At 53.4% G+C, this 13,001-nt stretch overlaps 6 protein-coding genes across 6 annotated transcripts; 3 read left to right on the forward strand and 3 right to left on the reverse strand.

The window, feature by feature from the left end:
* Positions 1-410: 410 nt before the first annotated feature.
* TIF3 (Tif3p) lies at positions 411-2,342 on the reverse strand (the record flags this gene model as incomplete). Its single annotated transcript, XM_076679589.1, has 6 exons — positions 411-925; positions 996-1,775; positions 1,850-1,936; positions 2,022-2,069; positions 2,139-2,187; positions 2,331-2,342. 6 exons carry the CDS (start codon positions 2,340-2,342, stop codon positions 411-413), a joined length of 1,491 nt encoding a protein of 496 aa, XP_076533311.1.
* Positions 2,343-2,542: 200 nt separating this feature from the next.
* Positions 2,543-3,037, forward strand: JCM15063_005456 (uL30 family ribosomal protein; the record flags this gene model as incomplete). Its single annotated transcript, XM_076679590.1, has 1 exon — positions 2,543-3,037. The coding sequence occupies one exon, from the start codon at positions 2,543-2,545 to the stop codon at positions 3,035-3,037; it is 495 nt and encodes a 164-aa protein (XP_076533312.1).
* Positions 3,038-3,305: 268 nt separating this feature from the next.
* On the reverse strand, positions 3,306-6,430 carry JCM15063_005457 (uncharacterized protein; the record flags this gene model as incomplete). Its single annotated transcript, XM_076679591.1, has 10 exons — positions 3,306-3,569; positions 3,634-3,790; positions 3,860-4,022; positions 4,088-4,194; positions 4,268-4,641; positions 4,730-5,095; positions 5,172-5,302; positions 5,378-5,495; positions 5,572-5,966; positions 6,034-6,430. The coding sequence occupies 10 exons, from the start codon at positions 6,428-6,430 to the stop codon at positions 3,306-3,308; spliced, it is 2,472 nt and encodes an 823-aa protein (XP_076533313.1).
* Positions 6,431-6,950: 520 nt separating this feature from the next.
* Positions 6,951-8,638, reverse strand: JCM15063_005458 (cation diffusion facilitator family transporter; the record flags this gene model as incomplete). Its single annotated transcript, XM_076679592.1, has 6 exons — positions 6,951-7,288; positions 7,365-7,465; positions 7,531-7,609; positions 7,680-7,999; positions 8,126-8,163; positions 8,234-8,638. The coding sequence occupies 6 exons, from the start codon at positions 8,636-8,638 to the stop codon at positions 6,951-6,953; spliced, it is 1,281 nt and encodes a 426-aa protein (XP_076533314.1).
* A 433-nt stretch (positions 8,639-9,071) lies between these two features.
* On the forward strand, positions 9,072-10,287 carry JCM15063_005459 (uncharacterized protein; the record flags this gene model as incomplete). Its single annotated transcript, XM_076679593.1, has 6 exons — positions 9,072-9,242; positions 9,312-9,403; positions 9,488-9,556; positions 9,625-9,659; positions 9,771-9,826; positions 9,901-10,287. 6 exons carry the CDS (start codon positions 9,072-9,074, stop codon positions 10,285-10,287), a joined length of 810 nt encoding a protein of 269 aa, XP_076533315.1.
* Positions 10,288-10,800: 513 nt separating this feature from the next.
* Positions 10,801-12,978, forward strand: JCM15063_005460 (uncharacterized protein; the record flags this gene model as incomplete). Its single annotated transcript, XM_076679594.1, has 10 exons — positions 10,801-10,854; positions 10,936-10,969; positions 11,046-11,316; positions 11,376-11,638; positions 11,707-11,869; positions 11,939-12,018; positions 12,089-12,114; positions 12,185-12,293; positions 12,369-12,676; positions 12,745-12,978. The coding sequence occupies 10 exons, from the start codon at positions 10,801-10,803 to the stop codon at positions 12,976-12,978; spliced, it is 1,542 nt and encodes a 513-aa protein (XP_076533316.1).
* Positions 12,979-13,001: the final 23 nt, after the last annotated feature.

Below are 13,001 nucleotides of genomic sequence, written 5' to 3' on the forward strand. Positions count from 1 at the left end.
GTTGGGCTGGATCTTGGCACAAAAAAACGAGCGAGACGAGGCAGCAAGTCCAGAGAATCTAAAGAGAACGTAAACCATTCCAATTTTTATATCAACGTGGGAAAGAAAAAAATGCCGGAAGAACAAAGTCAAACAGGCAGGAGATGGAAAGATAGAAAGAAGGACGGAAAAGAAGAGATGCGATCGGTTGATGAATCGCTCAAAGTGAGATCATCGAGAGAGAGAAAATAAGAAAAGAACAGATATCATGATGGAGAACAAAGATCTCGTGTCCATTGAGGCGAAAGAGGCGAAAGATCGAAAGAGAGAGAGAGGAGAGGGGGCCTTGATTCAAATTACAAATTTCATAGGTACTCTGTTCCCGGATCCTTTTGTTTCCCCCTGTTTTTTTGAACCCGTGAAAACTGAATTTAGATCTTGGTCTGTTCGACACCTCGAGTAATGTCATCCGTGCTGTCGGTCTTTTTCGATCCCCAAGGTGCAGGTTTAGCCGCATGAGGAGGTTGATCCTTGTTGTTGGTAGTAGCCGAAACGATAGGTACGGGAGGTGCCAAAGTAGGTTTCTTTCCACCCGAGTTTTGACGGTGAGTCGAAGGCGGAAGGGGACCTTTCCTAACCCAATCTCCATCCGATTTACCACTGTCACCTTCCTTCTTGTCCTGGCTCTCTTTCTTGGCAAGTTCACGTTCCTCTCGTTCTTTCTGAGCGATGGCTGCTTGTTCTTGACGTTGTTTCTCGAGTTTGTCGGCCACTTCCTTCTCTTTCGTCGCCGTGTCGATCGGTTTCGCGTTTCCGAACGGGTTCGATTTCGGGGTCGCAGATGCCGAGGGACTGACCGGGGTCGAGGAAGGTGCGATCGCGGTGGTAGACGCACTGCGAGCCGAGAGTTGCAAAGGACGACGAGCGATCGGGATCTCGGAAGAAGCTAAACAGTACAAGTTTCAGTGCTCCCATTTCTCTCGATTCGTCAGAGGAATAGAGAAAGGGGTACTGACAGTTCTCTCGAGAGAATCCAGATCCGAACCCTCTTCGTTCGGAACCAGCCGGAGGAGGAGGGAGAGCACCTCCACGTGCCCACGGTCCTTCATCGGCACGACTAGGTTCAAAAGTCCTCCTCGGAGCTTCAGGTTGACTCGGAGTGAATTTGCCGCCACGAATCGGACCTTCTCGTTCGATCTCGACCGGAGGAGCACGTTCGAATCCACTGAATCCAGGTCCACGGTCTGGCCTAGGTCCACCTGATGCGAACCCTCCTCCGAATCCACGGTCGGGAGCGGGTGCAGAAGGGACGAATTTTCCTCCACGGATCGGACCGTCTCGTTCGACATCATCGAATCCACCTCCTTGACGTTCGAATCCACCCGACCTAGGAGCTCCGAATCCACCTGAACGTCCTCCTCCTCCGAGCGAAGGGAGAGGTCCGGTACGTTCCCACGAAGTGGCTTCATCGGCACGACCCGTACGAGCGGCACGAGCTTCAGCAACCGAGATCCTGACCACCCTACCCGCGAGGTCTTGTCCAGAGAGAGTCAAAGCGTTCTTGAGGTCTTCGACAGTTTCGAATTCGACGTAACCGATTCCACGAGGTTTGCCATCTTGACCTGAAACGAGTCGAACGGATTTGACCGACAATCCCGTGAAAAAGTCTTCGAGATCGGCTTCGATCACTTCGAACGTCAAGTTTCCGACAAATGCCGTGTAAGGAGGTTCGGTAGGGATCGGGACTTCGATTCGTTGAGGACGTCCATCGTCGTAACGATCACGCGCTCCGAATCCTGGGGTTTGCGGAGAAAGAGGTCAGCCCAAGTCTAGTTTGCAGGGGGGTTCCTTCGAGAGAGAGAATGCTCACCACCAGGTCCATCGCGACCTTGCATGTTGCGACTGAGGTGAGAACCTCCGAGTCCAACTCCACCCATGTCGGCTCCGGCACCAGAAGCTGCAAGCGTTAAACGAGGGAAGTAAATGTCAGTTGATTCGCGCTCGCTTTTGGGGTATAAAGAGATACAAGATCGGGTACTCACGTCCAGTGGGAAGAGTGTCCATCTCGTCGGCCCAAGAACCTCCCGTGTCTGACGCGAGAGAGAGAAGAGGGGGTCAGTACATGCAGTACGTCGCGTGGGAAATTGGGCAAGACTCACTCTCATCAGCCAAGAAGGCACTGAGGTCCATCTTTTGAGCTTTTTGCTTCTGTGCGAGTCAAAGTTCATGATCCGAGATACGAATACGACAGGTGAGCGAGAGGGCGAGGGGAGAGGAAACCAATTGAAGTTTTGATCAGCATTCCGCGGGTGTCGTGCCCCATTGCGAGCGAGTAGCCAGGCGGGACTGACCTTGGGAGGCATGATGTCGTTGTTTCCGAAGAGTGGGTTACTGAACGGGGTACTGGACGGCTGACTGCAGGGGGTCAGGTGGGGACGAGAGGCGTTGGCGGGAAATGGTCAACTTTCCCTCTCATCTGCTTCGCGATCAATTCCCCCTCGAACAGCGGCCTTGGAACCCCTTTCACCGCCAACCAAATAGCCCGACTCTGGTCAAACTAGGAATGCAAAGGTCTCTTCAATCCCTCGTCCGCACGGCGCGACAACCGTTTGGAACCCGATTCGGTTCCTCTCAAGCATCCTCATCCTCTTCCTCGACTCCTGTCACTTCAAACACAACTGCAGCACAACCTTCGTCGTCATCACAGGAGTCTTCACACTACCTCGTGACCCTTCTACGATCTCCACTGCATTTGAACCCCGCGATCAAACAATCGTTGGCTTCGCTAGGACTGTACAAACGACTCTCGTCTTCGATCGTACCCATCAATCCCACAAACCAAGGTTACATCCTCAGAGCAAAGGAACTCGTCGGGATCAAACCGCTGTCGCAGAGTCAAGTTCAAGAATTGGGTTCCGAGACATGGAGGAATCGACCAGGACAAGGTAGACAGGGGAGTGGGTTGAGGATCAGGATGGGAGCGAGTGACCAAGGCGTGATCAGGGTTGGATCGGAACGAGCACGAGGAGAAGAGAGAGGGTTCAAAGTCGTCAACTAGATCGCGGAACTACTTTGATGGGACTCCAATTGTGTGCAAAACACCTGTTTTTTTCCTAGAACTTGAACTCCTGACGCGAATGTACATGTTGCCATCATGTGTACTACCTTTTGTGCATGCAAGCAGCAGCACTTTCTGTCCGTTGATGCTTCAGGTCCCGATCAAGACTCTCCAAGCAAACGTGTTTAGCGTGCAAGAATGCAATGCAGTCATGAACAGCCCAGACTCGAGCGCGTTCCTCCCCCTCATGAACCTGGATCCCTCTCCGTCAAAACCTCGTTCGTTCCTGACAAAACGTCCACGTAACTCGATCACTCGCTGATTCGCCATCCCTGGAAGCTTCAAGTACGAAATCGAACCAATTCCCAAAATCGTTCTCCGAGATCGTCGTCGTCGTCGAGTTTGAGGTGAGTCTAGGTTTGATCGACAAGAGGTTCCCCAAGATTGGTTCGAGTCTTTGTGACAACTTTGGTAACTGAGTGACGGGATCTCGAAAGATTTGTTTTGCCGACAAGTGTGGGAACAAGGCATCCTGTTGACAAAAGAAAACATTTAGAAAAAGGCTGTTCTATGTAAGAGGGTAACGGGAAAGGGACACTTGCGGCTTGACGACCCGATACTTGAACGAGGATTCGAGGCAGAGTTGCAGAACTCGACGTTGTTGTAGGTTCTCCTTCGAGCAGGAGCGCAAATTGAAACATGCAAGACACTTCATCGTCATGATCGATGCACTTGCTCATACCCGCTAATAAACTGTAGGCAATTGGTAAATCGATGTAGCTCGACCGGTTTTGAAAAACAGGAGAAAAGAGAAACGCTTACGGAGCGCGACAGGTAGTACAATATGCGACGACAAAGTTTTCAAGAGTGTCGGGTTTGTAGTCTAAGACTCGAGCTCGAAAGACAAACGTTCCAGTCAAACCTCCAATCGCAGCAATCGTTGCCATCGGTTGTCGTTCGAGTCCGATCGTGTCGAAAATCGCACCTGTCATACAAGCGTGTTAGCCTCTTGTAGATCATTTGATGGAACTAGTGTCGATGCTTCCTCACCAAACGGGTTGTCGTAGTTTGATGTCGATGTTGGAAGACTTTCGGTCGTCAAACTCTCGCGATTAAGCCTGTCATCAATGCTCGAAGCCTTGTACACTTGTTTCCGTCTGGATGCGCATCCAAATTCAATCAGCCACGGAGAAGCCCTCGTGGAAGCGGGGAAAAAGAACCGGCGCGCACCTCTTGAACTTTTTGTACCATTCAGTTTCTTCGAGAGCTTTGCCAGACCTAAACATGACATCGCTCTTGTCCTTCCATCTCGCATCAATGTACATGGTCGCTTCCAACAATCCATGTTCCGTCTTCTTCGCTCTCACGTTGCGACAAAACACGACCTTGCCAATCAATTCCTCCTCGTTCCTGAACCTCACCAGAGGTTGCGCTTGGTGACCGTACACCGAGATTTGGAGCGTGTATTGACCTGGGATTGGAACGTCCGAGTTGTCTTCGTACCGCATCATTTGGTCATTGCGAGTGTAGTCGGTCAAGAAGAGTTGAACCGAATCATTGTCTTCTAACGTGCGCCTTCCTTCTCGATTGTAGAATTTGACAATCTGGAACAGAGAGGTAGGGGATGACCCGACAACGGAAAAACCTGAGGTGAGAAACGGTAGATCTACCTAACAAGGCAGAAAGGCTCACCTCTCCTTGAACATCGTAGAACGAGTCAGGCTCCAACTGGCGGATCTCTACCAGTTCTCTCCTCCCTGTCCCTCCTTTCGACAATCTCGAACTCGTTTCGACTACGTTGAAAGGTTTCGGTTCTTCCCCAGGAGCGACGTGGTGCCCTACAACATCATGCTTCTTGGACCATTTCGCAATGTCTCGCACGTACAACAGTTCGTCTTCCGTCACGGTCGCAACGCGTTGTGGACACCGTTTGAGCTTGTCGACGAACGTTGCAGCTTGCCCTTCGCAATACGTCGTCGCGAGCTCGGAAGGGATCACCACGAATTTGCCATTTCGGAGCGAACTGAACCCTGTGAATTGTTTGCGATCTTTCTGCCACTGCGCTCGCAAAAAAGCGACGAAAAGCCGTCAGACCGTGTTCCTCGATCGGGCAGTGGGTCATGACGGAACTCACGTTGATGTTTTGAACAATGAGGATATCACCGTTCTCAAAGACTGGCAAAGCATCTCGAGGGCCGAAATGACAGAATCGTATTGGGGCTTTGGTGCAGGTCGGATCGTAGAGCAAGATGTCGGCGCAATAGTCTTTTCGCACCATCGACAAGGAGGAAACGAGTTTCAGCTTTTAAAGTATCAACAGGCGAACAGGCTGAGGCTCACCGTTTCGAGTAGCGTAGATCTCTCGCTGATTCACTGCGATGGCGATAATGTTGCATTTGGAACAGTTGCCCGAATCTTCGTATGCGCTGAGAGGCTTGTATTCGAGCTTGGATCGCGCCTAGTTCCCGGATCAAGCTCAGTTTCCGCAACTGCATGGTCAGGTTCTCCTTTTACCGAAAAACGACCACGCTTACCGAAGACATGCCCCATTCGATACGCGTGGAACGCTTGACGCGCTTCTTTTTGCCTTCACGAGGCTGATCGTTCTCGAGCTTTTGCTTCTTGAAAGTTCTCGGTTCGTGCTCCACCGACTGCGCAGACGGTGTTGGGCGCAATCGTTCATCGTCGTCTTCACTTTGTTCCGAATCCGAAACGGGGTTAGCCTTTCGTGGTACGCCACGGTAAGGGTTCTCGGGGTTCGTCGAAGGCACCGCTAGGATCTCTTCATCAAGAGTCATTTGGCTCTTTGGACTAGGTTGGGCCAAGTTCGCAAGCGCACGTTGATGCTTCGAGGTCGAGCTCGATGAAGGTCGGGCGTGCGGGTTCGTCGATTGCGTGCTGTATCGCTCAGACTGAGTCGGTGCATTACCTGTCGGATATCTCAGAAAAGTCAGCGATGGTCTTGACAAGAAGCTAATTGAAGTGAGCGAACGGACCTTTGATGGCAAACGAACTCTGGTCTCCATCCTCGTCCCAGCTTCCTTCGATCCCGTTCGAGTAGACGAGTCTGAACATCGCCTTCAAATTATCCCCGTTACCATTGCGATCTGGTACAGGTTCGACCGTTGCTTTCCGGACCCTAAGCGTGATGCGCTTGCCGATTCGGTTGAACTGTTTGATTGCGTCCGAGGCCCATTCTCCTCCCGTGAGTCGCACGGTGAGACTGTCGTTACTGTCTCTCAGCATAAATGAAGCATGTCCGTTGCGATACGGAGTTATGTTGCTGATCTTGCCCGACACGAGCGATTGTCGCTTGAGTGAACGCGAATCGACCGATGCGAGGGGAACAAGGTTCCGTTTTGTAGCTTCCTCTTCACTGTCGGAGCTCGACATGTGCAGAAATCGGCAAACGCTGATAGGTAAGGACAAGAGAGTCGAAAGCGATGACAATGTTGATCGACTACTCTTCTCTCTCGCGCACCTGGTTCCGCCCCGAACGACCTCGAATCGGTCCTGTAACCTATGTGGACATCGAAATAGAACACCTCGAGCGCGTCAAACGCGTCTCTGCTCTACCTGCCCTGCAGCCGAATCCCGCCTCCACTTCGATTACTTTGCGGCCGAACATGCAGAATCCATCGCAGACGAGTAATGTCCTTCGACTACAAAGCTGTCTCCCGAAGCTACTTCAGAGTTGAACATGAATTTCTGGGCTTGCCTTGCTGCTGATGGTTGGCATCATCAAGAGACCAAGCAGTCCATCCAAGCTCCCCACTAGCACTGAAGGGGATAAAATAGTCGTACATTGAAGTTCGCAAGAACAAGCGTAATATAGTATCTACAGGTTTTGGAAAATGGGGTAACTCGGTTCCGGAAGCGATTGGTAAAGAGCTTTCTTCTGGAAGAGCATTATTCATCGAACCTTGCGATGTTCAGGAGCATGACTCGTCTCGTGATCGACGTGCACGAACGCGCGATCGACTTGTGGAAGTTCCTCAAGTTTGTCTTGCAACGCCTGCGAGACATCGTGTGCGACTCGCAACGGCGTGTCTCCATGCATGACGAGGTCGACTTCAACAATGTACCTCGGTCCATTGTGGTACACGACGCACGTATCGATCGCTTCAATCTGTTCGGCAAACGTCATCGCCTTGTAAATCACGAGTTGTTGAAAGTCGAGGGGTGCGGCAGCTCCCGCGAGGAAGTAGAAATGGTTGCGGATGGTCGAACCCCAGACAAAGATGAGGACGACTGTTCTTGCCAGGATACGCTGGTCAGTGTGAGGCGCTCGGAACTCTGAAAGCCGGGAGGGTAGAGATGCACGCACAGGAGATGATGAGCGCTCCCATCGGATCAATGAACCAGGCAATCTTGGCACCGGCACATGCCGTGAACAGTCCGAAACCATTGATGAAGAGATCATTGCGGCTGTAGCCCGAATGCGTCAGTCCTTCTGATGCCCATGAAAAGACAGCGCAAGATTTCCGACATACTGATCCTCCCATAGGACACGAACTTGCGAATTTTTGCTACGGAGCGAGAAGCAGTAGATGAAGAGCGCGAGCTTGACAACTAAGAGCGACAGGCGATGCCAGTCCTTCAGTCGGTTGTCTACTGGAGAATGAGCGATTGAGCGACTCACGGAACGAAATTCCGACGACTACAGCTGCGGGAATGTGCAACTCTTTGTCGTGCTGATCTCCTCGTGCGAGTTCTTGAATCGAGAACGCGACGAGAATGACCGAAACTGAGCCCATCACACCTGAATACGTAATATCGCCGATAGTCTCGAATTTGCTGCCACCACTTGGGAACTTGACCAGATCGACTTTCTGCGCTTTGCGGTGGCAATAGTTCAGGACGAGGTTTGCGGCGGGATCAAAGATGGCGTCTGCTGCAGTGGCAAAGAAGGACAGCGAGAGCGAGGACACTGCCGCATAGATTTGAAGGACCGCAAGGACACTGCGTCAATCGTATAGATTCGTCAGCTGCACTGTCGCGAGCGGTAGAGCGCTCGAAGCTCGAGCCGCGTATAAAGCTGTCTGCTGAATGTGGGAATAACCCGGTACGAAGGAGTGACGAGCTCACCAGTTGCAGACGAGACTGCCATAAATTGCAATCTTGAGCTGTTGGATGCATATGAACAAGGTTGAGCGAATCAACTCAGGCGAGAAAGGCTTTTAAAAGGATACTCACCGCGAGCCGATTGGCATCTTCCTCCTCTTCTGCTTCGAGAATGTGCTGGTCCATGCTCTTGAGGAGACTCGCAATGTGTGCGTTCTGCTTCGAGTAGAATGCTCCCGTGTTCTTGCCGTTCTTGCGCTTGCGCAACTCGCTGATCTGCTCCTCACTCTGCACCTTGGTCGCGAGGAGGAGGGGGTCGTGCGATGTAACGGGCGTGATCGCGGGAAAGTACGCTTGTTGCTGCATGCCATCGCTTGGCGTGAGTGGACTAAAAGCGCCTCCAGACAACGCAGGAGACACGCTGCCGACTTTCAGTGCCTCGATATCGCCTTCGGGATCCGAGGGCCGGATTCCAGTAGGCGAGCGCGGCGGAGTCGGCAGCGACGAGCTTGATCGAGTGGCGAGTGGATGCGACATGGTCGTGAACCGTGAAAGGCGGGAAACAGACCAAGATGAAGGCTAGTCGAATTTGCAGCTTGGCCAAATCGATAAAGATTTGACCCCGCATGGAATTCGGAGGCGGTGCAACGTGCATGCACAGCGATATTTCTCGCTCGAATCTGACGCTATCAGGGTTCCTACAGCGCACAAGACTCGATCAGATTCGCTAAAGAAAGTTCTTGCCAATGTGCACAAGCAGCATCGTCGTGTGACCCAGGCAGACTAGTCGGAATTGTCAATGCCGTCATCGATGTTAACTTCACTTTTGGACGATCTCTCATTGGAATTCCCCCTTCATCCTCTCCGTCATCTTCGAGCGAGCTTCCAAATCGACTCGAAACAGTAGCGTAGCGCGACCCAGACGACCTGATCACCTAGCAAGCCTCACACCTACAGTACCCGAACTCGCATGGCATCTTACGTCGCAAAGAAAGTCGGACGCAAGGCGTTCGGCAACAAGGTTGCAGACATCGAGCCTGCCGACCCTCACTATGAAACGTACGAGGATGCGCGGGGCAAGAAGCGGACGAGGAAACGCGCGATGCCAACCGGCTTGTCCAAGCGAGACGAGCGCATCTTGGTACGCGCGCCTTCTCTGCAGCTGACCAGTGTGAGGGCGAGCGCATGTTGATCATTGACCTCGCCGCAGCGCTCTGTCCGGCGACGAGCTCATTACCTCGACAAAGGTTTCAGCCTGTGTGGTTTCCGATTCGGTTGGACAGCTGTATTGGGCCTGATCCCGTGAGTGCACAAGATCCGACGTATAGCAAGGGAGAGATAGGTGAAGCTAACGTGATTGCGCCCATTCCGGAACGGCGATTTCAGCGGTGCGGGAGACATTGCCCAATTCTTGCTGGGTTTCTTCCTCGTCTTGCGCAAATGCAGACAAGCCGAGTGAGCACTCTCTTTCAGACTGTTGAGCTAGTCCTACAGTACAAACTGACGCAGTGTTACTGCGCTAGACTTCCCGCCAGTCTGTCCTCTCGCATGACTTTCAGTTCGCTCCTCACTACTTATTCTAACTTGATGATTTACGAACTGACCAGTAATTGTTACTCCACTTTCTCTCTGCCCTACCTTGCGCGTTCGCCTCTCTACCCGCTCGCAGATCAATTGGCCGGTCTCGCCATCGGACTCGTCCCCCTCGTTGGTGACATCGGCATGGTACGTTGCGCGGGTGGTCTCGCTCAAATTAATTCCTGGGGAACGCCTTTTTAACGCTGGTTTGAGCATTGCAGGCTGCGTTCAAAGCCAACAGCCGTAACGCCGGTCTCCTCGAAGATTTTCTCGTACGCCGTGCACAAGCAGGCAACCCGAGTGCCGCGGAAGAGGAGCGACTCGCGCAGGCAGCGCTCGAATCGGGCGGGATCAGCAAGAAGACCGGTGAAATGGATTCTGTGACTGCAGGAGCCGACGCACAGGGTCGTGCCGCAGCGGCACGCGAAGCCGAGAGCGGTACTCGTAACAAAGGGTTCTACGGGTGGGGCAAAGGCTCGAGCGGGCCCGCTTCTGAAACGACGACGACTGGTGGTGTTGCCCCAGCGAGCGCGTCTGGCACGGGTGCAAGCGTGGGCACAACTGCTGCGAGGAGCAACGCGGATTACGGGGCAATCAGCACTCGATAGGACTCGACTGTGATTCCCTTGCCCCTCCTCTCCCGAGTCTGATCCTGTTACTATCCGCCTTCGATTTTTTGTACGACTCTGTTCCTGTCCCCGATGCAACCGACGTGTATTCAGACGCCGCAGGCGAGACACAAGAGACACGAGAGAGGAAGCGCATGGCATCTTCCGTGCGAAGGTCCAGGCTCGATCACTATGTCGCAGAGGAAGTAACAAATCCGAAGCCGTGCGCTCGCTTGTGACACACCCAAGGACCCCGGGAAGATGCGAATCCGCGAGCGTGGACCGGACCTTCTCATCCGTCCCAGGTACTCGTTTTCTCGACTCGGGGGCGATTGCTCTGCGGTTTGATTGGCGACGGAGATTGCAACTCCGGGGTAATGCTTGCATATGAGGGGCTCCTCGTTTCTGCTCCATCTTCGACTCTTCTTTGTTCTCAACCAATCTCTCACGCTTCTCGATCAACGCTAGCTTCCGCAGCATCTCTTCAAGTCGTCTCACCAGCTCAGCGTAACCATGAAGCCGTTCTCGCGACCTTTCGGCGAAGGCCTGTCGGGGATGCCCCTCCAAGTGAGTGCCATGCCTCGCACGCCCACCTTTTTTTTTTTGGCCCGCTCCGTTCGAAATGTTGAACGTGGTTTGCTATTGCAGATCATTTGCACAACGGGATGCGCTGCTGGATTCTGTACGTCCATTCAGTCTGGGAGTAGCAGCTGCTCACTAGTCAGCACGCACTGACTCTCGCCTTTGCGATTGCGCAGACCTCTTCGGATACGACCAGGGAATTGCCAACGCGTTGACGGGCAGCAAGCACTGGCATGAAACCGTCTCTGGAGTCGACCGAAATGAGGCGAGCCTCGGCGCGGTACTAGCAACGTTCGTTCTCGGCGCCTTCATCGGCTGCATGACGGCCAGTTTCATCGGCAACCGCGTCGGACGACGACCTTTCCTCGTTTGGGCCTCCCTCTTCACTCTGATCGGTGCTGCCGGTCAAGCGGGCGCGGTCAACCTTGCCATGTTTGTCGCCTTCAGGTAAGCTCGACCCCAGCTCGCGCGCTATGTGGGCTCGGCCTAATTCTCGCGGACAATAGGATCACGAACGGTATCGCTGTCGGTATCCTTACCTCGATCGTGCCCACCTTTGTCGCCGAAATTTCAAAACCTGCAGTTCGCGGACTCATGATGTCGCTCGAGCTCTGCTTCGCCGCAACCGGTCTCATGACGGCCTTCTGGGTCACCTATGGCTTCTCGACCGACACATTTGAAGCTGGCTGGCGGGTGCCTCTTGCACTCCAGTGTGGTTTTGTGCTCATCACCATCTTCTGCCTTCTGTTCATGCCCGAGTCGCCACGTTGTAGGTTTCAAGTTACTCGCTTTGCGCTCATCTCGCGTCGTGACTGACGGAAGATTTGCATGTTATAGGGCTCATGGAGGCTGGTCGTACCGAGGAAGGTCGCTCCGTGCTCGCTCGCCTTCACGGGGATGCTTACGCCAACGCTGCAACGGAGGAGATTCTCCAAGCCATCGCCATCGAGAAGGCTGCTGAAGAGTCTGCTCCCAAGGGATACCTCGCTTGCTTCCACGGGTGAGCCTCGATGGAACTTTGAGATGCAGGGCGACTCGACTGATCCCGGCTCTGCTTGGCTTGATTCAGCAACGACCAATGCTTCCGCTACCGAACTCTTTGCGCCGTCGGAGTCAACGTTGCACAGCAAGCTACTGGTATCAACATGGGTATGTCTCCAATCTTTAGCATCCCGTTACGTTACGCGCAAGGGCTTAGTATTCGCTTCTTCTCCTACAGCCACCTACTACGCCGGAGCCATCTTCGTGAGCATTCACCGGCTCTCAGCTGTTCGATCTTTAGAAGACTGACTCGAGCTTGCTCAACCAACTGCAGATCGACTCCATCGGTCTCAAACCCGCAAAGGCTTCGCTTGCTCTCGGTGGACTCGGTATCGCCGGTCTCGCATTCTGCATTGCTGGATGTTTCATCTTCATGGAGCGAAGTAAGTAGCGTTCTCTCATACCAGTCACGTAGTAAGGCAGCCGCTTACTCTGCTCTCGTTGGTTCGCCAACACAGTGGGTCGTGTCAAGCTCATGATGTGGGGAGCCCTCTTCCTCGCGATCGGTCAGGCCATGATCGCCGGTGGTGTCGCCAACTCGGACAAGCCCGCTGGAGGATACGTCGCCGCGGTCGGACTCTACCTCTTCCTTTGCGTCTTCTCCGGCTCGCATCTCCCTACTGCCTTCGTCTACTCGTCCGAGATTGTCCCTCTCGCTATCCGTACCCGTGCTGCCACCCTCGCTATCGCGGTCCAGTACATCATCAACTTCCTTATCGTCATGGTCACTCCCGTCGGAATCGCCAGTCTCGGATACAAGTACTACGTGAGTTCGGGTGCCCTTTCTACGTACGCTCGATTTGTCGATCTGACCCACGGTTTCCTCTCGATCAGATCATCTTTGCCGTGCTGAACGCGGTCATCATCCCCTGCTGCTACTTCTTCCTCCCCGAAGTCGCCGGATTGACCCTCGAAGGTGTCGACGAGCTCTTTGCCGATGGCAAGGTTCGCATGCGTCGCACGACCAAGGTTGACCAAGGAGGCCACCTCCAAGCTACGGCTCACCTCGCTCCTGCTGCCGACAAGTACCAAGGCTCGTTCGAGCATGTCGAAAAGTCGGAAGTTTGAAAAGGATCGTGTTTTTCTCCTTC

Source organism: Sporobolomyces koalae (genome assembly GCF_050403365.1).
Source record: "Sporobolomyces koalae JCM15063 DNA, S_koalae_JCM15063T_v1_ctg24, whole genome shotgun sequence".
Classification (NCBI taxonomy): Eukaryota; Fungi; Basidiomycota; class Microbotryomycetes; order Sporidiobolales; family Sporidiobolaceae; genus Sporobolomyces; species Sporobolomyces koalae.